The 23,820-nt window shown below is 38.0% G+C and overlaps 3 protein-coding genes across 3 annotated transcripts in view; 1 reads left to right on the top strand and 2 right to left on the bottom strand.

The window, feature by feature from the left end:
* Nucleotides 1-21,771, bottom strand: part of LOC134651498 (cuticle protein 76-like) — a 149,548-nt gene extending 127,777 nt beyond the window's left edge. The window contains exons 1-5 of the mRNA XM_063506614.1: nucleotides 21,623-21,771; nucleotides 20,720-20,875; nucleotides 20,031-20,148; nucleotides 19,897-19,958; nucleotides 19,528-19,649 (exon numbers count right to left, since the gene is read on the bottom strand). Coding sequence (XP_063362684.1) covers nucleotides 19,548-19,649; nucleotides 19,897-19,958; nucleotides 20,031-20,148; nucleotides 20,720-20,875; nucleotides 21,623-21,766 — 582 coding nt within the window. The 5' untranslated portion in view covers nucleotides 21,767-21,771 and the 3' untranslated portion in view covers nucleotides 19,528-19,547. The remainder of the gene's footprint in view (nucleotides 1-19,527; nucleotides 19,650-19,896; nucleotides 19,959-20,030; nucleotides 20,149-20,719; nucleotides 20,876-21,622) is intronic.
* Nucleotides 1,436-3,115, top strand: LOC134651836 (asparagine synthetase [glutamine-hydrolyzing]). Its single transcript, XM_063506951.1, has one exon. The coding sequence runs from the start codon at nucleotides 1,460-1,462 to the stop codon at nucleotides 3,113-3,115; it is 1,656 nt and encodes a 551-aa protein (XP_063363021.1). The 5' UTR covers nucleotides 1,436-1,459.
* On the bottom strand, nucleotides 9,291-16,744 carry LOC134651835 (protein farnesyltransferase/geranylgeranyltransferase type-1 subunit alpha). The gene is made up of 5 exons (XM_063506950.1): nucleotides 16,361-16,744; nucleotides 14,889-15,012; nucleotides 14,148-14,238; nucleotides 10,518-10,657; nucleotides 9,291-9,819 (listed from the first exon to the last, which is right to left on the bottom strand). Exons 1-5 carry the CDS (start codon nucleotides 16,491-16,493, stop codon nucleotides 9,300-9,302), a joined length of 1,008 nt encoding a protein of 335 aa, XP_063363020.1. The 5' UTR covers nucleotides 16,494-16,744; the 3' UTR covers nucleotides 9,291-9,299.
* Nucleotides 21,772-23,820: the final 2,049 nt, after the last annotated feature.

The raw sequence follows: 23,820 nt of genomic DNA, 5'->3' as shown, positions 1-23,820 counted from the left end.
TATGTAGATAGATATATTGTTTTTATACTAAGGATTGCAATACGTACAAATTTGTACAGCAATGTAGGTTTATACATATTCAGATTTCGTCAAGTGGACGAAAACTAGAGTTGGACGAAAACTAACGCACCTATTACATGTTTTCGAAGATACCTACCCTATATATTTATTATACCGAAGTACCTATTGTTTTTTATGAAATTTACATTTGGGTTCACTGCCCGAAGTTTTGCCAACCAAAATCTAGATAATATAATTAGTTTTATATAGTGTGTCAAAGGTCTGTTTGATTTCAAACATAGACAGAGAGAATCATACTGTCTTTGTCTAACACTAGTACTAGCACCCAAAAGAAAAGGATGAGTATAGTTTTTTTTGTTCCTATTTACTGACAAGATTTGGTTGACCTAGTATAGTAGCACATCAATAGCACAGAATAAAGTAATAGAGTCCGACCAGTGAGTCGTGTCACAAGCTATTTTTTTTTTAATTCTTTATATTATTATGGCAACTTTTTTCCTATCAAATAAGCTGCCAGTTTCAAGCTGTCATTTAATTTCATATTATATAGCTGGTCAACCAAATCTTGTCAGTAAAAAAAGGCGCGAAATTCAAATTTTCTATAGGACCATATCCCTTCGCGCCTACATTTTTCAAATTTGCCGCCTTTTTCTACTGACAAGATCTGCTTGACCAGCTATAGTAATTTTATTGCCAGGTGCGGTTTGTACTGAAATTCCCGCGTTTTTTTTGTGACACGACTCACTGGTCTGACTCTAGTATTAACATACAGAACGGCCACGCACCGCCCCGCCCGCCCCGACTCGCATTACCTCGCCCCGCGACTTGAATCTGGCGGACTTCTGGCGTGCTCTCAGTAAAGCGTATTACCCACACATACACAATGACGCGTGTACAGACGTGCCGTGCACACATATAAACGCAAATGATTTTTGATGTATGGCGTGTCCGCCCTATGTCAAATATTAACGTTATTCGCGTGAGTTTCCTATGAACATAAGGAAGCGGAGGAAATAATTATATTTGAAATTTACGTTTTTGTTGTTGAGAGTAGGTACTTGTAAATGAAAAAGGGAAAGTGTATTTCATCTCGATATTAAATCTAAAAACTTGGCGGCCCGGCCCTTTTATTTACTTATTGTGACCCTTTTTATCCTGATTTTTATTCAGCTCCTTAGCTGAAGGGCAGCAGCCCTTACTTGTTTACACTTTCGTTATTTAGACCTGTTTTTAACCGACGAAAAAAACGGAGGAGGTTCTCAAGTCGACGCGCATATATATTTTTATTTGAAAGCATTCTAAGATACCTATTTCTTAGTATTTACTTATACGATATTAGGTACCTAAGTAAGGACTAAACTCACCTAAACTCACAGACCAACCCTGTTTTCTGTGACTAAACTACATTACATCTATTTATTGATTTCAGATCACAAAAATGTGCGGAATTTGGGCGATATTCGGAGCCAAGGACGGGGTGAACCTAAAATGCATCAAGTGCTTCGCCGCGATTACTCACCGCGGGCCGGACGCGTGGCGCGTCGAGCAAGACGCACGAGAGCCCGGCGCGCTGCTGGGCTTCAGTCGCATCGCCATCGTCGACGGCCTACACGGCATGCAGCCCATGAAACTGCACCGCTACCCCCGCACCACCCTCATCTGCAACGGCGAAATCTTTAACTGCAAACTCCTGCAAACCGAACACGATTTCCCCTACGAGACAAACTGCGACGTCGAGGCCATCATCCACTTGTACCACAACTTCAGCATCGCTGAGGCCGTTAGGAGGCTTGACGCGGAATTCGTCTTCTGTCTGGTTGATGGCGAGCAAAGGAAAATTTACTTAGCCAGAGACCCATACGGTGTCCGCCCGATGTTCCGCTTCCATGACCCAGAGAGCGGTACCATGGGCATCTGCTCAGAAGCTAAAGGGTTAGTCGGAATCAAAGAATCCGCCAGTGAAACGGCGATATTAGAACCATTTCCACCCGGCCATTTCCAAATTTGGAGTATGCTTGAGGGCGGTAAGGTAAAATTGGATCATACGGAGAAATTTTTCAAGCCGGGAATGTCCCTAAATTATAAACCGTATGTCCCAGCAAGTGTTCTGGAAAAAATGAATGTTCACGAGAAAACGGCACATTTACTAGAAGCAGCCTGCTGCAAGAGATTGATGTCGGATCGTCGAATCGGGTGCTTCCTCAGTGGTGGACTGGATTCTTCGCTAGTCACTGCTTTGGTGGTTAAACTCGCGAAAGAATGCAAACTGCCATACAAAATACAAACATTTGCGATAGGAATGGGAGATTCCCCAGATTTAGCTGCGGCTCGAATCGTAGCGGATCATTTAGGCACAGAGCACCATGAAGTCCAATTTGATGAGAATGACGTACGAGAAGCCTTAGACAACGTGATCTATCATCTTGAAACATTTGACATTACCACGATCCGCGCGAGCATTCCTATGTATCTATTGTCAAAGTATATAAAGGAGAAAACTGACACTACGGTAGTGTTTAGCGGGGAAGGCGCCGATGAGGTGGCTCAGGGCTATATATATTTCAGAGACGCACCTTCTGCAGAGGCAGCGCATGAAGAAAGCTTACGACTGCTATCAGATATCTACTTATACGACGGCTTGAGAGCAGACCGCACAACGAGCGCGTTCAGCTTAGAACTCAGGGTACCGTTCTTAGATATTGAATTCACCCATCATTTTCTAGGCACGGACCCGAAATTGCGCCAGCCACAAGATGGAGTAGAGAAATATCTGTTACGGAAAAGTTTTGCGAACAGCGATCTGCTACCAGACTCTATACTGTGGAGACATAAAGAGGCGTTTTCAGATGGCGTGGCGTCAGTGAAGAAGTCCCTATTTACAACAATAGGAGAAATTATATCAGACCGGTACAAAGAGGAGCCTACTCAGTACAAGGGCGTCCAGCCTACTACGACGGAGTCAAAATATTATCGTCATGTATTTGAAAAATCATTCCCGGGCCAATATAATTTCACACCATACTACTGGATGCCCAAGTGGGTCGAAGTCTCAGATCCTTCTGCGCGGTTCATAAAACATTATGCTGCTAAATAAAAGGTACCTAACATAGGTATATAATTATTTATTGAAATACAAATATTGCTGTTATTGAATTTTATAGGTACATTCCCCTACAATGACCCTGCTTTAGAAAAATTATATTATATGAATAAAATATTGTTTAACCTTTTCGACGCCGTGTCAAACACAAAAGCTGTCACGCTGACGCCACGTCACCGAAGTGTCAAAACTGAAATTGAACTTTATGCATATGCACGTAGGTCTATGTTGCTCTGTGGCCTGTGACCGATTAATCGGTCTTTGGCGTTGAACCTACGAGCTATTACGGTGCGGATATATCGGTCATTGGCGTCCAAAAGGTTAACAGAAAATTCTATGGCCCAGTTATGATTGGTTACGCCTCAAGCAACAATCTACGTTTTCTTTATTTAATGCCACCTGATATAATATAATCAGTAGAGACAATGACAACTATAGGAAAAAATACACGTAAACTGTACCTTTTACCTACGTTGCTACGACTAATAAGAGGTTATAATATTCGATCGATTTACTTGAGTGAACCTGATGAAAATGTAATAAGTACATATGCCTCAGTAGTCCGACCGTTGCGCGTTGCTCTAGTAGGTAAAGTCATTTACTCTATTGTTCCAATTGCCTTGACTGATGTAGGTACACGACTTACACGTTCACCTTAACTATAAAATTTAAAATCTCACCAAAGGCCTAATAGAATTAATAAAATCCTCTATGTACGCGGCATCAACATTATGTACTTGAAAACGCTGCGAATGTTCTTTCGGGTCACCTTCAAGGTGAAATCTGACACGACTGCTTCGACCGCTGCTGTTGGAACGATAGCGAGTTTCACAGCTGGTTTCACTCGATTGGAAGGAATATTCGTTGAAATCTTGTGATAACGCAAGTAGTCTACTAGTCATGGAGGTGGATTTCTCAAAGCTGGAAAAGTTGCGTGAGGTAGCTTTATCACAACCGACAATTTCTTTTACGGTTTCAGATTCCTCGTCTTTATAAATTTTGGTAACACCATTGCGAAGAAGACTGAATGCGTATAGGCACGTTGGACACGCTTTATTGTCCTCGCACGGCATAATCACGCCGCTCTGTGATGACTGAGTTTTTGTTTGAGTTGAACCATTCCGGGGACTGACTTGAATAAGTTTGTTAGTAGAACACTGCAGTGTTTGATCAGTTTGAACTGCCATGACGGTGTGTTGATGATTGTTGATTTGATTGCATGCCCGACTACGTGATGCACAAGTCCCGCATTTACAATTGAAGTGAGCCAGCTGATACTTCAGTTGTCTAAGTTCAGTCGACTCGCCAAATTGGTCAGGCTTAGAAATCTTACAGCATTGGCAAGGTTGAACGGGCACTGGTTTCTGCAATTTTCTTATGCTCTGCATTTTTCAGCGAATTAATGCACTGTTGGATCTAGATCCCATACCTAGGTAGTTTTAATATTTATTATATATTTTGTAATCATTCTGTTAACTTGTCCAGTTAGATTTAGTTTGGATTTTATGGACTAATTAAATTTAGTCCAATAATTATGAAATGTGATGGGATTACGTCTACCCTCCATAGATGGGATGTCTAACAAACGTCATTATTTTATGACGCAACCACACCGATTTAACAATATTAAGTCTGGTTATATTCTCTTTGGATGTAACCATGTAACGAACGTTTATCCTGGCTACACACGTAACTATACCTATATCGTAGCGATTTCAGATTGTGCAGATAAATCGAAGGTTCCTAGTGCCTCCACACGCCTCCGATATCGGCGTCGATCGTCAGTTCTCCGCAGAAGCTCACGCAAGAAACATATCATCAAAGTTAATAGGGTAGTTAAGTTTTCTTAAATTTTCTAATGTTCCGCGCAACTTTCTTATTTTTTTTCTCTCATAAGAACTGACAATAACAAACATAAGACAAAAAAAAGAATTAGCGAAATTGGTCCGGCTCGTTCACGCGTGATGCCCAAGGGAAATAGGGATTCATTTTTATATTTTTCTTTATTTACTTGAAGAATGAACGTGCGCACTCAAGCAAGCTACGTGAAGTACTGCCGAAATGAGAGAAATGTTATAGCCGGCACAGACGGACTGCAACTTGTTGTGTGGGAACTGCACGCCGTTGCAGTTCGCGCGCAGTTCCCATACAAATTGCAGTCGGGTTGCAGTCCATCTGTATCGGCCCTTCTTAGACGCACACATAAACTGGAGTCCAGACGAGACAAATGTTTCGCCAATCTGATGAAACTGTCCGATCGAATTAGGCCGTGCGGACGCAAACGCAAATTTGATTCCTCGATCAAATCAGCAGGTGCCGACACAAAAATGCCAATTTTCGAAGTTAGTAATAGATAGAGATAGATAGAGAGATAGAGATCTTTATTTGCATACCATTTTTAGATGTTACATATCTATGGAATGCAAATTGGTGATTAAATTTGTGTACGTGTGGACGCTAGATGAGATTGGCGCCAATTATTTTCCTGATCAAATCGGTCGATTTGCCCAGCTCGTCTGGACTCTACTTAAACCCAAGCCCATATAGGTAGAGGCAAGGTTAGGTACTACACTTTTTGGATGCAGAATTGCAGAGACAAGACTAATTTTATTTGACGACGCACAGTGTCGATGATGAGATTGATGCATGAATCTAGTATTAAACTGGATTGGGCATGAGTGGTGGGGATAGCTGACAGAACGGGATAGTCTTATGTATCTTTCAGTAGGGTAGCAGCGAAAGCGCTATTATTGTAAGGGATGATTGGTCGAATTTATATGTTTTGTCCTTCACGGAGGCACGCGTAGACCACTTCTATAGGATGCTACCTTCTGTGGATTGATGAGTATGACGTTTCAGCCATGTTTCAGCAAGCAGCAAGAACTAAAAATGAACTGTAGGTAAACAAAATTCAATAAATTAAGCAAATTCTCTTCATGCACATTTCATGGTAATTAGTTCAGGCAGGATGTGATTACTTAAAGCAAAGGCACACGTGCATTAAATCAAATACATATACAACAAGAGCAAAACTAACCTACAATGTCAAACCGCAGTCTACCGTGTCAGGTAAGATTTTATATACAGGTACAAGTACCTAACACCTATTTTGATGAAATAATAAATCGCCGCCTATAAACATTACTTATACTTGGTCAACCAGATCTTGACAGTAGAAAAGGGCGGCAAATTTGAAAAATGTAGGCGCGAAGGGATATCGTCCCATAGAAAATTTGAATTTCGCGCCTTTTTTTACTGACAAGATTTGGTTGACCAGCTATATCTATGTAAAGCCTGACCGAATAATATATAGATGGTCAAGCAGACCTTGTCAGTAGAAAAAGGCGGCAAATTTGAAAAATGTAGGCGCGAAGGGATATCTTCCCATAGAAAATTTGAATTTCGCGCCTTTTTTACTGACAAGATTTGCTTGACCAGCTTTATGATCACACGCCATGTTACGGAATTTCACTGGAACCAATTTTTTCATACTATACTGAACTGTCATCCTAAACATGAGAATAACAACGCCCTCTTACCGGTCAGGCTTTATATTATAGTCTGGTCTGGCTGACCATTTCCGTCAAAAAAAGCGGCAAACTTGAATAATATGACATGGAAAGTTGATCGCCTATGGCACTTTAAAAGACCGCAATATGAATCGTATATTTTGTTAATACTCCGTCATATTAATATAAATAAATGGTGGATGTTGATGTTACACAAATTGACTAAGTCCCACAGTAAGCTCAATATGGCTTGTCTTGTGGTACTTAGACAACGATATTTATATAGATATTTAAAATGTATAAATACTTAAATACCTGACACTGAAAACACCCACGACTCAGGAACAAATATCCGTGCTCATAATTGCCCTTACCAAATATCCCGGAACCATCGGCATCATATTTAGGCACTTTTAATTACTCCTATAGTGTACCTATCTATGAAAACATCTTACTATCTACTTACCCTGAGCCTTAAGCGCCCCCAGACTATGTGCGTGAATCGCGGCGCGAAGCGGCGAACGCGAGTGCGAAGGGGGCTTCAAAGTCAGTGATCTTTATTAGGGTTCCGTACCCAAAGGGTAAAAACGGGACCCTATTACTAAGGCTCCGCTGTCCGTCCGTCCGTCCGTCCGTCTGTATCTCACGAACCGTGATAGCTAGACAGTTGAAATTTTCACAGATGATGTATTTCTGTTGCCGCTATAACAATAAATACTAAAAACAGAATAAAATAAAGATTTAAGTGGGGCTCCCATACAACAAACGTGATTTTTGACCGAAGCACCGAAGTTAAGCAACGTCGGGCAGGGTCAGTACTTGGATGGGTGACCGTTTTTTTGCTTGTTTTGCTCTATTTTTTGTTGCTGGTGCGGAACCCTCCGTGCGCGAGTCCGACTCGCACTTGGCCGGTTTTTTTTAATTTCAGCCTTCCTGCGACTGCCGAAGCTGCGAATGTCCCAACTGTCCAAACGAGTTGAGTTCGACACAATTCGAATTCGGGTCAAGTTTCTACGTCTGTGATCACGGAACGAGACCTAAGTGCACCTGTAACACTCGTAAACCGAAACAGAGTAACACTCTTAAACCGAAAGAAAGTAACACTCTTAAACCGAAAGAAAGTAACACTATTAAACCGAAAGAATGTACCGCTAAGGCTAAAAGCATTCCCGACTGCTGTTTCGAGCCCGAGCCAATACCAGACCCTGAGCGCACACAAAGCATTATGAAGTTGCTGAAATCTGATAAGAGCTGCTTTTGTAAGGTAAAAAAAAAGATTTTTTTTAACCCTGTGTCACAGTATATAAATCGATTTAGTACCTGATAATTTTGGTGTAGTCCCATTTGTCCTCGCCCTACGTGGATGGGAATGAGTTATATGAAAACATCTATTCCAATCTGTGCCCGGCGGCGAGCGGCGAGGACAACTAGGAATACACTATAATTTTGGACTGAGTAATACTCTATGGCCCTAGATCAGTGGTTCCTAACCTTTTCAGTCCGGTCACCCCTATGACTAACTAGGGAACCTGATTTTACCCCTCCTCCCAATGGTAATTAAAAATAAAAAGTGTACGTTTGTTGTATTGTTATACATATTAGGTTAGCTTATTACCCCCGTAAAATACCAGTTAAACGCCCACGGGGGTAATTACCCCCAGGTTAGGAACCACTGCCCTAGATAAATGTTAAAATTCACTCCTTTTTCTACTGACTAAATTGGTTTGCCAGACTAGCTATTAGAGTGTTAATAAGGTCGATCTCTGTACAATTTACATGTTTTAAGGTGGTGACCCGCGCCCTTCGCGCCGATGTGCACCGTTACCTCGGACTCGGCATGCTGGCCCGACATCAAGACCCTTAAGGGCTGATTTAGACGGCGCGCGAACTCGCATGCGATTTTAGTTACATTGCGGACTGTTGGTTACGTCCAATTCAACCGACCGATCAAAACCCGCAATGTAATGAAACTCGCATACGAGTTCTCGTATCGTCTAATTGAGCCCATCATTATGTGCTCCAGCGATACACCCGCTAGATAGACCCGCTGCCGAGATGCTTAGATCCGTAGCCAACAAACTGTGTAATAAATAACTCTTCAAGTATGTTATTATATTCTTATAATGATTCTAAAGATTGGCTACAATGTAGGCAGTTTTATAACATTGTTTTGGCCGCATTAAAAATGTTAAAATGCCATGTAAATTAAAAGCTTTTTATTTAGATTTCATTTTATTAAACAGAGATAAAGAGTATATGAAAAACAAGACATGCCAAAAAAAAGGGAAAATACAAACGTACCTGTCTCGGATGAAATTAATAAGACAATTACACCATAACAGATTCAAAATTAAAATGTTTTTAGCTAGCACTTTGGTTTTATCAATAAGTATTTTTTACGGCTGGTATAAAACATAAAAATTAGCAGCGTGATATTTAAATTGTTCTAACTATCAAATTATAATACTTAATTGTAAAGCAAATTTAATCGCAAATAATAAATTCGATATTTTCATTTTCTTTCCGGTGGTTGAAAGGATGCGAGTTTGGTTTGGTAAACTGAGGTACAGGGTTCAATTCCTACGAGAAACTTTAAATATTTTTGTAACTCCATCATACCAATATGGTTTTGTAGGATTTTTCACATAAATAATGTTTTGTAAAGTAAATTAAATAGTTCGCTCAACTTTATCGCCGTCTTCATTTTTAGCAGCTAACTCATCCTTCGCTTTTCTAAACTTCTCAGACATAAAGTTCCAATACTTGCCTCTAATTTTATCATACTTCGTCGCCAGATCCTCGCACAGCGCTACACCTCTAGTAGGATTATGTAGACAACCTATTTCATCCTTCTTAATAGCCTCGTCACAGATATCTAGAATAAAAGCGAGAAGGAACGGCGAACGGCACTTATTTTTATACAACTCCTCGCAGAACCCAGTCACTACGCAATTACCACTAAGTCCCCTTTTATCATGTAGCAATAGACCTCTTAAATAGTTCCAAGCGCTCTCGTTATTTTTGACAAATTTGATTTTTTCCATAGTGTAACATATTTCTTTTTGCACGTTCATGTCAGACCAGCCGAGGTGGTTGTTCATGATGAAGTATCGCTGGTTCCACGCCGAGTTGTTGCGTACGTCCTGGGTGATGAGGTTGTCTACGAAGTCCATTTCGCGTTCGTACAGTCTGGAATGGCAGAACACTTTATAAGACTTTTGCAATATACTGATGGCTAAAAGCGATGTTTCGTGTGTGTTCATCATCATCATCATCTTCCTCGCGTTGTCCCGGCATTTTGCCACGGCTCATGGGAGCCTGGGGTCCGCTTGGCAACTAATCCCAGTAATTGGCGTGGGTACTAGTTTTTACGAAAGCGACTGCCATGTGACCTTCCAACCCAGAGGGTAAACAAGGCCCGTTTAGGGATTAGTCCGGTTTCCTCACGATGTTTGTAACAAGAAAAACTGCATTCATACATTTAAAAAAAATGTGTACTCAGCTCGGGAATCGAGCCCGGACGTTTTGAAAAAAATATCTAAAATTATTTCTATTTAGATATCGATTGTGTAGGTCTTAAGCAGTAAATGTTACTATGAAACATGATGTCTGAAATGAATAAAATGCATTGTATTCATATCCTTTAATTTATTTTACTATGTTTTCGAAATGGCCACCATTTTTTTCAATACATTTTACATAAAAAAAATTTAAATGTATGAATGCAGTTTTTCTTGTTACTAAAATCGATGACATGGTTCCTAAGAAGAGATAGTCGTATGTCTTATAGTTTCAGATTTTCCCATACTGACCGATCTAAATTGGCCACCCTGTATACCGCGAGTGGTATAAAATAGTGGTGAGGATAGAGGTTATTCAGAGCTTACCCAAAAGTCTTAATAGCCCATTGCCTGTGTTGCCAGGCGTGGTAGTTCTTGGGGTCCTGTATTAAGGCATCGCTTGTCAGGGCCAGCTCCTGAGACGGGTCTTGCAGCCATTCCACTAGAACTTTCCGGTGATGCCACACCTGAAATGTTATATTTGTGGTTATATTATTTACCGTAAAAGATTGATATTGATGCCTGTTGCCTGCACATTGTGTCGCCATTGTCTATCTTTATCGCACGCGCGCAATTATATCGCTAAAACCAACCCATGATGCCGGCGGTCAATGCCACTGTGCGAGCGGGACAGCAATATAATTATGCGCGCACGATAGAGATAGGAAATGGCGGGTTAATGTATGAAATTGTTCATGCTTAGCATCCTTACTTTAGCTAAACCTATAAGTAGTGCTTGTCTGTCATTGCACATATACACAGACGTTTCAAACATTCAAAAACAGTAACAAACCATTTAGACATGTATTTAAGTTTAAATTAACTACCTATAGAATTTGTATTGAATATTAATCTATACAGGGTGGCCCATTTAAATCGGTCAGTATGGGAAAGTCTGAAACTATAAGACATACGAAGATCTGTTCTTAGGAACCATGTCATCGATTTTAATAACATGAAAAACTGCATTCATACATTAAAAAAAAACTGTTCTCAAAATAATAAAAAGGCGGTGGTCATTTCGAACACTTGCTAAAATAAATTAAAGAATATGAAAACAATGCATTTTATTCATTTTAGACATCATGTTTCATAGTAAAATTTACTGCTCAAGACCTACACAATCGATATCCAAATAAAAATAGTTTTAGTTTTATTTTTCAAAATGTCCGGGTTCGATTCTCGAGCTGAGTACAGGTGTTTTTTTAAAAGTATGAATGCAGTTTTTCATGTTATTAAAATCGATGACATGGTCCCTAAGAACAGATCTTCGTATGTCTTATAGTTTCAGACTTTCCCATACTGACCGATCTGAATGGGCCAGCCTGTATATATAAATGCAAGTGTCCTGACTGACTGACTGACTGACTGATTCATCAACGCAGAGCCGAAACTACAAAAGCTAGAAAGTTGAAATTTGCACACTAGGTTGCATTCATAAAGTGTACAAGAGATAAGAAGCGATTTTGAAAAATTCAACCCCTAAGGGGGTTAAAAAGGGGATGAAATGTTGTATGGGGTACAAGTTTAATTTTAAGCTAGGAATTTGAAACTTTGTAAAAATGTATTATATTAAAAAACAAGAAAACTAATTTCAACGTTTTCGAAAATTCATCCCCCAAGGTGGTGAAAAAGGGGTTCAAAGTTTGTATGGAGATCAAATACTTTTGTGAGTGTGGAACTTGAAACTTTGTTTATGGGGATATTATTATAAGACAGGAAAAGTAATTTCAGAGTTTGTGAAAATTCATCCCCTAATAGGGTTAAAAAGGGGTTGAAAGTTTGAATCCATTACAAATGCTTTGAAACTTCTTAGAAAGGTGTAATAGCCGATTACAAAATAAAGTAATTGCGACGTTTTTGGAAATTCAACCCCTAAGGGGGTTAAAAAGGGGATGAAAGTTCGTCTTGGGGTGCAAGTTTCATTTTAAGCTAGGAACTTAAAACTTTGCAAATAGATATTAAATTTAAATATGTACAAGAAAACTAATTTCAGCGTTTTTGAAAATTCATCCCCTAAGGTGGTGAAAAAAGGGTTGAAAGTTTGTATGGATATCGAACATTTTTTCGAGCAAGGGACTTCAATCTTTGTATTTGGAGATATTATTAGAAGACAGGAAAAGTGATTTCAGCGTTTTGTAAAATTTATCCCTTAACAGGGTTAAAAAGGGGTTAAAAGTTTGTATGGGATTCAAATTTTATTTTAAGCTAGGTACTTGAAACTTCGTAAAAAGATACATTATTAAAATACAAGAAAACTAATTTCAGCGTTTTTGAAAATTCATCCCCTAACAGGGTTAAAAAGGGGTTGAAAGTTTGAATCCATAACAAATGCTTTGAAACTTCTTAGAAAGGCATAATAGCCGATTACAAAATAAAGTAATTGCGACGTTTTTGGAAATTCAACCCCTAAGGGGGTTAAAAAGGGGATGAAGTTTCGTCTTGGGGTGCAAATTTCATTTTAAGCTAGGAACTTGAAACTTTGCAAATAGATATTAAATTTAAATACAAGAAAACTAATTTCAGCGTTTTTGAAAATTCATCCCCTAAGGTGGTGAAAAAGGGGTTTTTTCGAGTGCGGGACTTGAATCTTTGTATTTGGGGATATTATTAGAAGACAGGAAAAGTAATTACAGCGTTTTGTAAAATTCATCCCCTAACAGGGTTAAAAAGAGGTTGAAGGTTTGAATCCATAACAAATGCTTTGAAACTTCTTAGAAAGGCATATTAGCCGATTACAAAATAAAGTAATTGCAACGTTTTTGGAAATTTTACCCCTAAGGGAGTTAAAAAGGGGATGAAAGTTCGTCTTGGGGAGAATTTTTTTTTTAAGGTAGGAACTTGAAAATTCGCAAAACAATATTAAATTTAAATACAAGAAAATAAATTTCAGCGTTTTTGAAAATTCATCCCCTAAGGTCGTGAAAAAGCGGTTGAAAGTTTGTATGGATATCAAACATTTTTTCGAGCGCGGGACTTGAATCTTTGTATTTGGGGATATTATTAGATGACAGGAAAAGTAATTTCAGCGTTTTGTAAAATTCATCCCCTAACAGGGTTAAAAAGGGGTTGAAAGTTTGTACGGGGTTCAAATTTTATTTTAAGCTAGGAACTTGAAACTTCGTAAAAAGGTATTATTTTAAATCAGAAAAAAAAATCTTTTCAGCGTTTTTGAAAATTCATATCTCAAGGTGGTGAAAAAGGGGTTGAAAGTTTGTATGGAGTTCAAACATTTATGTGAGAACAGGGCTTGAATCTTTGTACAGAGCCATATTATTAGAATACAAGAAAAGTAGATTCAGCGTTTTTAAAAATTCATTTCATAAATGGTTAAAAAGGCGTTGAAAGTTTATATAGGGTTCAAATTTTATTTACTTCAAACTTCGTAAATAGGTACATTGCTGTAATTGCTGACCCTACATATTATATTTAACAAGGATCACTTAATATTTTTTATGTTTTATAGAATAAAATTTCAAAAGTGTATACCTCTTATTTGGCCACCCTGTAGTTAGGTAGTATGTTTTATTAAATAGAGGCTGAATAGAGGACATAAAAATATTCTAAGTAGGTTGAGAGGGATTATATCGAAAACAATTTTATTTAGTTAGGGGCTAGAAACTTCGTAGGTTGTGAAAGACAAGTCTCATGCGTTGTATAATATTAATAATTAACAAATGATTAACCGTCCTACTGCAATATTTTGCTGCATAATGTTCTAAGCTAATGTAGAATATATAACCACCAATATACAAATCCACGCGTACGAAGTCGCGGACAACAGCTAGTTTCAAATAAATGTTTTATAATAACATTAAGATATTTTCACATTCTTAATAAAATCCTTGTTATTGAAGAATGGAGTATTAGTAAGTAAATACTCCTCGCTTGATAACATGAAGGTTACAGCCTAGGAATAATAATTAAAGGAATTAAATTTATTTAAAAATTACTCACTTGGTAATTCTTGGGAGAATGTGTGATAACTGATTCAACATAATCTAGCTCAGGTCTTAAATCTGTCCCCAAAGTTTTCAGCAAGTCTCTCCTGAAACAGTAGACAAGTGTATTGTGAAATATCATAATAAAATAAATCATGTGTTTGACGACTGGTCTGGCCTAGTGGGTAGTGACCCTGCCTGTGAAGCCGCGGTCCTGGGTTCAAATCCCAGTAATTTATTTGTGTGATGAGCACAGATATTTGTTCTGAAGTCTTGGGTGTTTTCTATGTATTTATGTATTTGTATATTATATAATATATATCATTGTCTGAGTACCCACAACACAAGCCTTCTTGAGCTTACTGTGGGACTTAGTCAATCCGTGTAAGAATGTCCTATAATATTTATTTATTTATTATTATTTAAATGAAGATGGAAAAAAAGTAATTTAATATGCAGGAAATAAAGATAGCTGTAGCAAAACTAAGTCTCTTTCTCACTCTTCTTATTAAACTTCTATATCACCCAAACCCAACCTTTTTAGGGTTTGTTTTACAAGGGTCACAAAGACGGTTTTACCTTGTTGACATTGTTGACATGAATTTGCCGTTCAAATGGGAAGGACCTATACCAGGACTACCTGGCGGGCCAACTAAACAAGCCTGGGAGGCCGCAGGTTGAGTATGGCTGTTGTATATGGGTAATTTTTATTCAAGAAATGGTCTCAACAAAAAACTTTCAAAAACTAAAACAATACCTGTATTGCCACACGGTGTAGTTAGCTGGGTTAAGTTCAACTGCATCTTTTGTCAGTTTCAAGGCTCGTTCTGACTTCTCATTGCTCTGCAGTACTGCCCTGAAGTACCCGTACACATCTTCAACTGAAAGTTATTAATACATAGTTATGTCAGCTATATGTTGATCTAAGGAAGTGACACTCCTATCCAGAAACGTTATATGTACCAATGAGTTCAAAATGTAGCAGTAGAAAATGTAGATAATATTTTTGTCATCTATTACAAATATCAGAATTGAGAAGGTAATACTGATATCAAAATTAAATACATAGGTGACTTATTATTCAAGTTGACACATTGACTCATAGGTAAGCGTTTACATATAAGAAGAAGAAGTTAGTAATTTAACAGAAAAAATACAAAAATATTTTTTCATTGTCTGTTCATTCATATATATGAATGAACTACCTATAAATTGCAATGGCGGGGTGTGTATTAAAAAATTAATAACTCACACTGTATGATAAATAAAATAAACCTTTCCAGCAACCCCAATACTAGAATAATGTACAGGCACAATAGGATATTGTACAAGTGTACATATAGTGATAAAAACAATTTAATTGCCTTCAAACAACATTATCAATAAATAAAAAATGGGTTGGACTGTAGCAAAGGGGGGGCTGGGACTTAGAATTTTTTTGACAAAGTGGTGTCATTATGACACTATTTTTAAATGATTGTAATGTGTAGATCACGTCAAAATAAGCATCTTTTATTGGAAAAACTTTTCTCTAAAATAAAAAATGGCCGAGTTAGACGCCTCCAAAGATTGATGTTTTTAAAGGGAGCTGGGACTTCGAAAATTTTCATTGAGAGTGGTGTCATTATGACATATATTTTAAATGATTGTAATGTATAGAACACATCGAAATAAGCAACTTTTACTAGGAAAACTTTTTACTAAAACTGAAAATGGCGGAGATAGAGCTCAAGACAGGCCAGGCTTTTAAGGCAGGTCGGTGTAGGTACGACGACGAGCGAAGCGAGGAGGAGTGTTAGGTAGAACTGCGACCTTACAGCGCGCGAGCCGAGCGAGCGAAGCGAGCGTGCCGCGGCAGCGGCCGGCGAAGCGCCAGAACCGACTTTTTTATAATAATAAAATTTTACAAGTCCCAGCTCCCTTTAAAAACATCAATCTTTGGTCGCGTCTACCTCGGCCATTTTTTATTTTAGAGAAAAGTTTTTCCAATAAAAGATGATTATTTTGACGTGATCTATACATTACAATCATTTAAAAATAGTGTCATAATGATACCACTCTGTCAAAAAAAATTCTAAGTCCCAGCCCCCCCTTTCGTACAGTCTGACCAAATGTTACACTTTGAACCACCTTGTAACCAACTAACATAAAAATAGATCATAACCGAAAACTATTTTTATAGCTCTGTAGTGAATGTAATTACAATTGAAGTATAATCATGATACATACATTTCTCGGAATGAGCAATGACGACAACAGGCCTTGGCCCATCATTTTCAGGAACCGGCGTCACGTCTTTCCACTCAGGGCGGTCCCGATAAGGCACCCAGGTAGCGTTACCATCGTACTCATTATCAGACATGTTCACTGGACACTAGAACGACAAATACTACTAATACCCCGCTTTTGTACAGTAAACCAACACTCTTATCAATAAAATGTACATAGACGTGATCAAACAGTAGTACACTCAATGGGTCTTTCAATTAAGTCACCGGTTTATCTTTATTTATATGTGGATTTTTACACAGGTAATTTTATTTGAACAGGGACTTGGCATTTGGCAATGAAAGTGGAAGTTGAAGTTTTACGGCCTATCGAACGAGCAACCTCTACTCTAACTCTACTCTCATAGGGTGGCATTTGTAAAAACCCTCTATAAATAAATAAAGATTAAAAAAAAAAAAAAAACTCTACTCTCATACTCTCATTGACACATTTAATTTGACTTATTTGACACAATGAAAAAAGAATCATATGGAAGCGACATACCTACAAAAAAAGTGTGGCCGACGCCATATTGCCGAGAACTGAACATGGCGGTCTGTAGTGCTGGGAAGACAAGTTGATATTTGACAAGGATATCGATAAACTAAGTTGTCATAATTTTAAACACATAAACCTATTAGATCCACTTAAAGAGAAGAAAAACATAGTGTACAAAAGGCGGACTTTATACGTCTTATGACATTCTCTACCAGTCCACCTTATGCCCTAAGCCTGCCTTAAGGCAAAGCAGAAAAAATGATGATGTTGGCGTGTAACTTAAGATAACATATAATTGAGAGAACGCTATTTGTTGGCTACGATACCTACTCTAGTTCATAATCGTACTAATTACGATTAATTAAGACGATAGTGCAGAATCTGTATCGTTACCATTTACTACCGGTAATAAGGTATTTTTATGATTTTAACGTTAAGTAACGTTACTTTGTTGTAATGTGAATTGGTAACGTTAACAAGCCCTGGTGCAGATATCACAAAGTTGCAATTTAATTATTAATATAAATGCATAGATGGTCAGGCAAGTCTTGCCGGTAGAAAAAGGCGCAAAATTCAAATTTTCTATGGGATGATATCCCTTTGCGCCTACATTTTTGAAATTTGCCGCCTTTTTTTACTGACAAGATCTGCTTGACCATTTATAATTAGCGGTATTGTGAACTAAGGTACCGTTATTAGTTAAATATAACATAAGAAGATTATTCTTCCTATGTAGAATAAAACAACATTCATACACAAAAATATTCTTTATTCATTTCTGATTCGGAATAATACAACTTTGTTCAGGTAGTTCCAGAAAGCTTCTTTTTCCGTTTGTTTTTTCTATAATATTGGAAACGTACATCAAGGTAAGTTTGAATTACACTTTTCATCAGCAAGAGTTTGTGTTTTGCCTTATATTTTCTGTTCCAATGGTTTCTAACCATTTTTTTCTCGTACATTCAGTTCAGATTTCGGTAACCTGAAAAAACAAAAATATTATATAATATATGATTACTTACTTTCCCTCTGTACAACCGCTTTCAGGACACAGGTTTTAAGTATATACATATATACTTGGTCAACCAGATCTTTTCAGTAGAAAAGGCGGCAAATTTGAAAAATGTAGGCGCGAAGGGATATCGTCCGTCGTAAAATGAGATTGGTCCAATTTTTGCTAATTAATTGAAAATATAAATTTACATACAAAATCTTTCAAATACATGTTAAGATTCTTCCCCAAACTTTTCTTAAATTCGATATAAAAGCACATCACTAGCTGTCAAATGTACTAATTTCTATAGTACGAAAATATCGAAAATAAATCCTTAATTTATTCCAATATATCGCAAATTGTATTTATTGGCTAGTTATTAACTAAATACACACCATAAGAAGGCAGTCATCTACGAAATAACAAATATTTCAGTTAAAATGTAAACATACCGGTGCAACGACAAACTTTTCTGGTTTTCCTTTTTTCTTGAGCCACATCCAACAAAACTGCACTTAGGGATTATGTCCTTTCTTGTCCTTAACCACTACACCACATTATTAAACAGAAATATTCGCAAAATTTCCGAATATCCAATATTTTATTTTAATTACAGAACACTTTGACGCTTCATGTACCTTGGAAAACGTGAACTGAATATGGCGGACCGGCCACAGTAGGTATGTCACGTGACCATCAAATGAAAAATGTTGCCATAGCAGAACGCACTGAAGTATTGTTATCCTTTTCCACATAAGGGAAAATATATTGGTTAGAAAGTGACAACATAATTTTTACTTATTCTGCATCGAAATGCTTGGTATTTGTATAACTGATTGCATGTATAGAACAATATGCCGAGTCCACTCTTTTATACGTCATTGATTTGACAGTCAATGACATGCGTGAGTCGTTCTGGCATGGTTCTGGCACGTTCAGATACCACCATAGATCGCGCAGTTTTTTTAAATAGAATAAAAAGGACGAGGTTATGATATATAGCTGGTCAACCAAGTATGTATACTTGGTCAAGCAGATCTTGTCAGTAGAAAAAGGCGGCAAAATTGAAAAATGTAGGCGCGAAGGGATATCGTACCAAAGAAAATTTGAATTTCGCGCCTTTTTTTACTGACAAGATTTGCTTGACCAGCTATATATAAAAAATAATATCAGTTATAGCTAAATTAATTTACCTCTATTCATTATTTCATTAAATTTTAGATTGTTACATTATGACTATAATTATCATGCTTTCGCTAACCCGGCCGAACCAAGGCCAGACAGGATGCAATGGCACACGGTACACAGGGAAATGAAAATGGCGGCAAATTAAAATCTAGGCGTGCTTATGTGCTAGGCCTTTCGCTCGCTTGCGGTGCATCTAGATTCTAGATGCTGAGAAAGGAATGGACCCTACCCCTAATCAGTACAGTAGTCACCCTTCCATCCCTCCAATTACACATTTTTTTAATTTTTTCATTTTTTTCAAAAGAATAAAAATGACGAAATATTTCAATAATTAATGTATTCAATAATAAGTTACTATGTTACAACTATCAGGTAATAAATTAAGAGGAATCTTTGAGCTCACTTAAGATCTAATTTTAACAGTAATCATCATTTGAACATCATTTACAGAAATTACAGAGCGTAGGTCTACCATGCGTAGGTCAGGCCAAGTCCGTTGCTGTAGGTCATGTGGGAGACAGCGGGAGCCGCGGAATATGCTACGCCGAGAAGCCCGCCAGCTGTTGCTACCTGAAATGGATATTAGTTTAATATAAGAAATGACAGGTTTTTGAATACAAGCTTAAGCACATTCGCGAGGTTTTGTTGAAAACATCAAAAATCGAGTTTTCGTTATCTGCCTATTGGGTATGGTTCATGGGTACTAGACTATGAAACCCAATGCGAAGTCATTGCGAAGTAGTCACTGGCGCTGAACCTTGAATGGCCCGCCTCACCAGGGTCTGGGTACTTTGGGTCTGTAGTACTTTAAACTCACTTTAGCAACAGGAGCAGCATACGGAGAAACGCCAACATGTGACACCAGTGGCGCAGCTACGGCTCCGTGGTACGCCGTGGTCACTGGTAGGCCATGGATGGCCGGCGTGGCCAGACCATGGTACGCGGGTAAACCATGGTACGCCGACGCCAAGCCGAGCCCACCGACCGCTAGTCCAGGGTTGCTAACGCGCACATCGGATTTGCGCACGCTTGAGAATGGTGTGTCGATTGCCTTTGAATATGTTGATATCTGAAATATGAAGTACCTACGTATTCACTGATCAGCAATAGGTAACATCAGACGTGATACCTACATAAACGCAAGCAAGGCTAATCCATTTCAAGTAGGTATAAGTACAGTCGTCATCAGATATATCGGAGCGGTCAAGGGCTCACAAATATCTGAACGTGAACACGCCTCTATTGTCAGGGCATTAGAGTGCGTTGTGATCACCTTGGCCGCTCCGATATATCTGATGGCGACTGTACGTTCGAAATTCATTACCTACTCAGGACACGAGTCAGGACAGTCAGGACTGAACCCTAAAACTGAAACAGGATAACACTAAATGAGACTGTATTATTATCATCACCCATGTTCAGAAGTACTTCTTTTGTCTGATATGATGTCTCACATTCCAGTCCATGGTTTAAAAGCGATCTCGGTACCTTGATTTGACTGGTATACGAAGTTGGGACAGGAAGCTGTACTTACCTAAACACTGTAAGAGGAGCCGCCGTAGGCGACAGATGCTGAATACATAGAACATGCGTTGATCACTAATAATTATATTTATAAGTACCTAGGTATCTAGACCTACCTGTCCAAGGTTAAAAGGCGACCTCAGTATATTTGACTGGTGCGTGGCGATGGCCGGTTGGGCCGGATAGTTGTTATAAGGATAGCCGCCGTAGGCGACAGGGGCAAGGATGCCTGCAGCCTGGCAGACTGAGGCCACACATGCGAAGAGAACGACCTGAAAGGAAACCGTTTAGTAGGCACGAGTCTGATGTGCGAGAATTTGTGTAGGCAAATTAGAATAGTGTTGCGCCATTTAAATGTTATTTTGGGGTATTTTATGCCAATACCGGGTTATCGAATATTTTAAAGGCAAAATCGGCTTACTTATTTCAATAACGACAATAACTGATCGTGACATAGCGACAACGACAAAACCACATTTGGAAGTGGAAATTGTAGTCACAGGAATAATTAGGTAGGTAGGTATAGCTGGTCAACCAAATCTTGTCAGTAAAAAAAGGCACGAAATTCAAATTTTCTATGGGACGATATCCCTTCGCGCCTACATTTTTCAAATTTGCCGCCTTTTTCTACTGTCAAGATCTGGTTGACCAAGAATACGTTTTTGTTGTTCGAAATAGGTACCGTCAACCGGGGTGAATAGGGACAAAAAATTAAATGTGATTTACCTGACAATTTCTTTAAACAAAACCCACACAAATTGTATTATATGATTGAAAATAATAGTAGATTTTGTATGATATAGGTACTATTTGTGTGGGTAGTTCCGGTGGTTAGGTATTTAGAAATTGTCAGGTAATTTAGTATTTTATGTCCCTTTTTGTCCCTATTCACCCACGGTTATTGGTACCTATTTAATAAAAACATTATTTTGTTGGGTGACTTTTCCTAAATTACCTACGTTAAAATATTGACTGCTTGATCTACCTACTTAATAATTATTTTATTCACTTATACTCACTTTGAAAGACATATTTCTCGACGTCGGACCCTTGGAAGCTCGGGTACGAATATGTAGCGCCTTTGGGCCCACTGTGGCTTTTATACTTCGGCAATAACAACACACACCGTGCAAAGGGCCATGTGTGATAATGATAACGCCCATGTAACTGTCTAGGTATACTTACTTCTGATCTAGGGCGTGGTAAGACTTATTGTCAGGTTCACGGTAGCGAGCTTTAGAAGCTACTAATATTATAAATGCGAAAGCCTAGGTACTTAACTCTGTCTGTCTTTGTTAATTTTTCACGGCAAAACTACTACCTTTCTATGAATTTTGCGTAGCAAGCTGAATCCCTGGAGATGGACAATACTTACTGCATATAGGTATATAACCTTCATAATATTCGGCGAAATTCAATCAATTCTAGATCCTCCAAGAGTGAAAGTTCTTAAAGGTTCGATTCGTGGTGCTTAAATACTTAATTAAGTACTTATTTTATTTATTTCTTCGCATGTTTGGAGAAAAACATAATATATGCCTCGCTCGGCAGGAATGTTAGCAATTCGTGGATTCGTCTTCTACTTTGTCGAATCTCATCTTATCCACGAATTGCCATTTCCTGGAATAAAATAAATAGGTAATGCAAGTATGTATGTATACCTATGTACTAATAATAAGTAATAACTGCACTCATGTATATAGGTAGGTACAGTAGGTATACATGGCATGCCAGTAGGTACCTACGCAACGCACATAAATCGAAGTCGGATATAATAGACCAATTGACATTATGTGTACATACATATATCATACCAACCTAATTGCTTACTAATTGCAAAAAATTACACAGCAATGTATTTAGGAGACATTTACACGGCCAATTAATGGTGAGATAAATAAGCGTTCTAGATTTTATATGAGACAATTAAGTGTTGGGCCTATTTAGGCATGCACTTATGCACTCATTTGCATGTTTAGTAGACATGAAATAGCCTATGCAAATTAGGACCAGACCACATCACTTTTTGCAAGCGGATGTATGACGATATGTCAGTAGGTTAAGGTACGGAACTTTTTTTTCGTGATGCAAAAATGGGAATCATTAATTCTATCGAATACCTATCGTTTTTCTCGGCTTTTTGCCAAGCTGAGGGACTGTAGGCAATCGTTACAAAAGCATCTGCCTGACGTCTAACCCAAGGGAAATCAACTATAACCTAGGCAACCTAGCCTATAGCACATTGTGGACTACTTATACCTAACGACAAGATCCAAATTTATTGGACATCACAAGCACTCGCCCCAGTATGGTCATACATTTTTTTTCGATGTTTCGAGCTGACAAAATCAACGTCGAATTATGCCCCTGAGTATCCGTCATCCGTTAAAATGTAGAGCAAGATCGCCTAGTTTTTGTAGTCAAGTCTATGAATTTATGTCATCTGTTATCAGCCGTTCATGTGCGCAACTTATTATGTTGTAGGTTGCAAGTGTATTATTTGTCCTTGTTTTACAATGTGATTTTTATGAATCTGGTCCAGCACTTAGATTTTTATAGGCAAAGAGTTACTATGTGTACCTATCCATTTTTATCAAGAAATAGAAATGTAATTATACCTACTACTGAAAATGTCTTTGTATCCATGGTAGCGAAAGTATATGTACCTAGATTAAAATAGAATAGAATAAAATTTATTCAGGACGCTTTATACATCAAAATTTTACAAATAAAACATGTCACTAAAACGGTTTAAAACGTCACTGTATAGGTTTCCACTCATCACTCATCAGCTTTTGCTTTTGGTGTATTTGGTGTTAAAAACGTTAAGTATAGGAATAACTAAGAGTAGGTACCTATTACCTATTTATCGTATGTAGGTACTACTTACATACGTATGTGCATCGATGTTTTTGGTCAAATATACGTAACAAGTTACTATCCCTAATAGGTATCCATAGACTCACTATAAAAATAAATAGTCATTTGAGCTTTTGCACCTTAACTCTAGCATGTGAAAATTAATTTCGAATATCAAATATGTACCTAATATTTTACATTATTCTGACACCGAATCTTTTTACAAAAGCGGATATGGTGTCCATGTCACGAGCCCTCATTAAACAAATCGAATTAGCCACCTGAAATCATGCATTGTATTTTGATTGGTTATTTTGTCTGTCGTCGAAGCACGTGTGTAATTGGCACTTTAATCGCA

The sequence above is a fragment of the Cydia amplana genome, chromosome 10, assembly GCF_948474715.1.
Source record: "Cydia amplana chromosome 10, ilCydAmpl1.1, whole genome shotgun sequence".
In the NCBI taxonomy this organism is placed as follows: domain Eukaryota; kingdom Metazoa; phylum Arthropoda; class Insecta; order Lepidoptera; family Tortricidae; genus Cydia; species Cydia amplana.
The sequence above is the reverse complement of the archived record's forward strand: the minus strand, read 5'-3'. Positions and strand labels throughout refer to the sequence as shown.

Bases quoted from the DNA above. Each gene is read 5' to 3' on its own strand.
- LOC134651836 (XM_063506951.1), top strand. From the start codon at position 1,460: ATGTGCGGAATTTGGGCGATATTCGGAGCCAAGGACGGGGTGAACCTA.
- LOC134651835 (XM_063506950.1), bottom strand. From the start codon at position 16,493: ATGTCTGATAATGAGTACGATGGTAACGCTACCTGGGTGCCTTATCGG. The intron at 15,013-16,360 runs GTATGTATCATG...AATAACTTTCAG, and splicing joins CATTGCTCATTCCGAGAAAT to TTGAAGATGTGTACGGGTAC. The intron at 10,658-14,147 runs GTGAGTAATTTT...ATAACATTTCAG, and splicing joins ATTCTCCCAAGAATTACCAA to GTGTGGCATCACCGGAAAGT.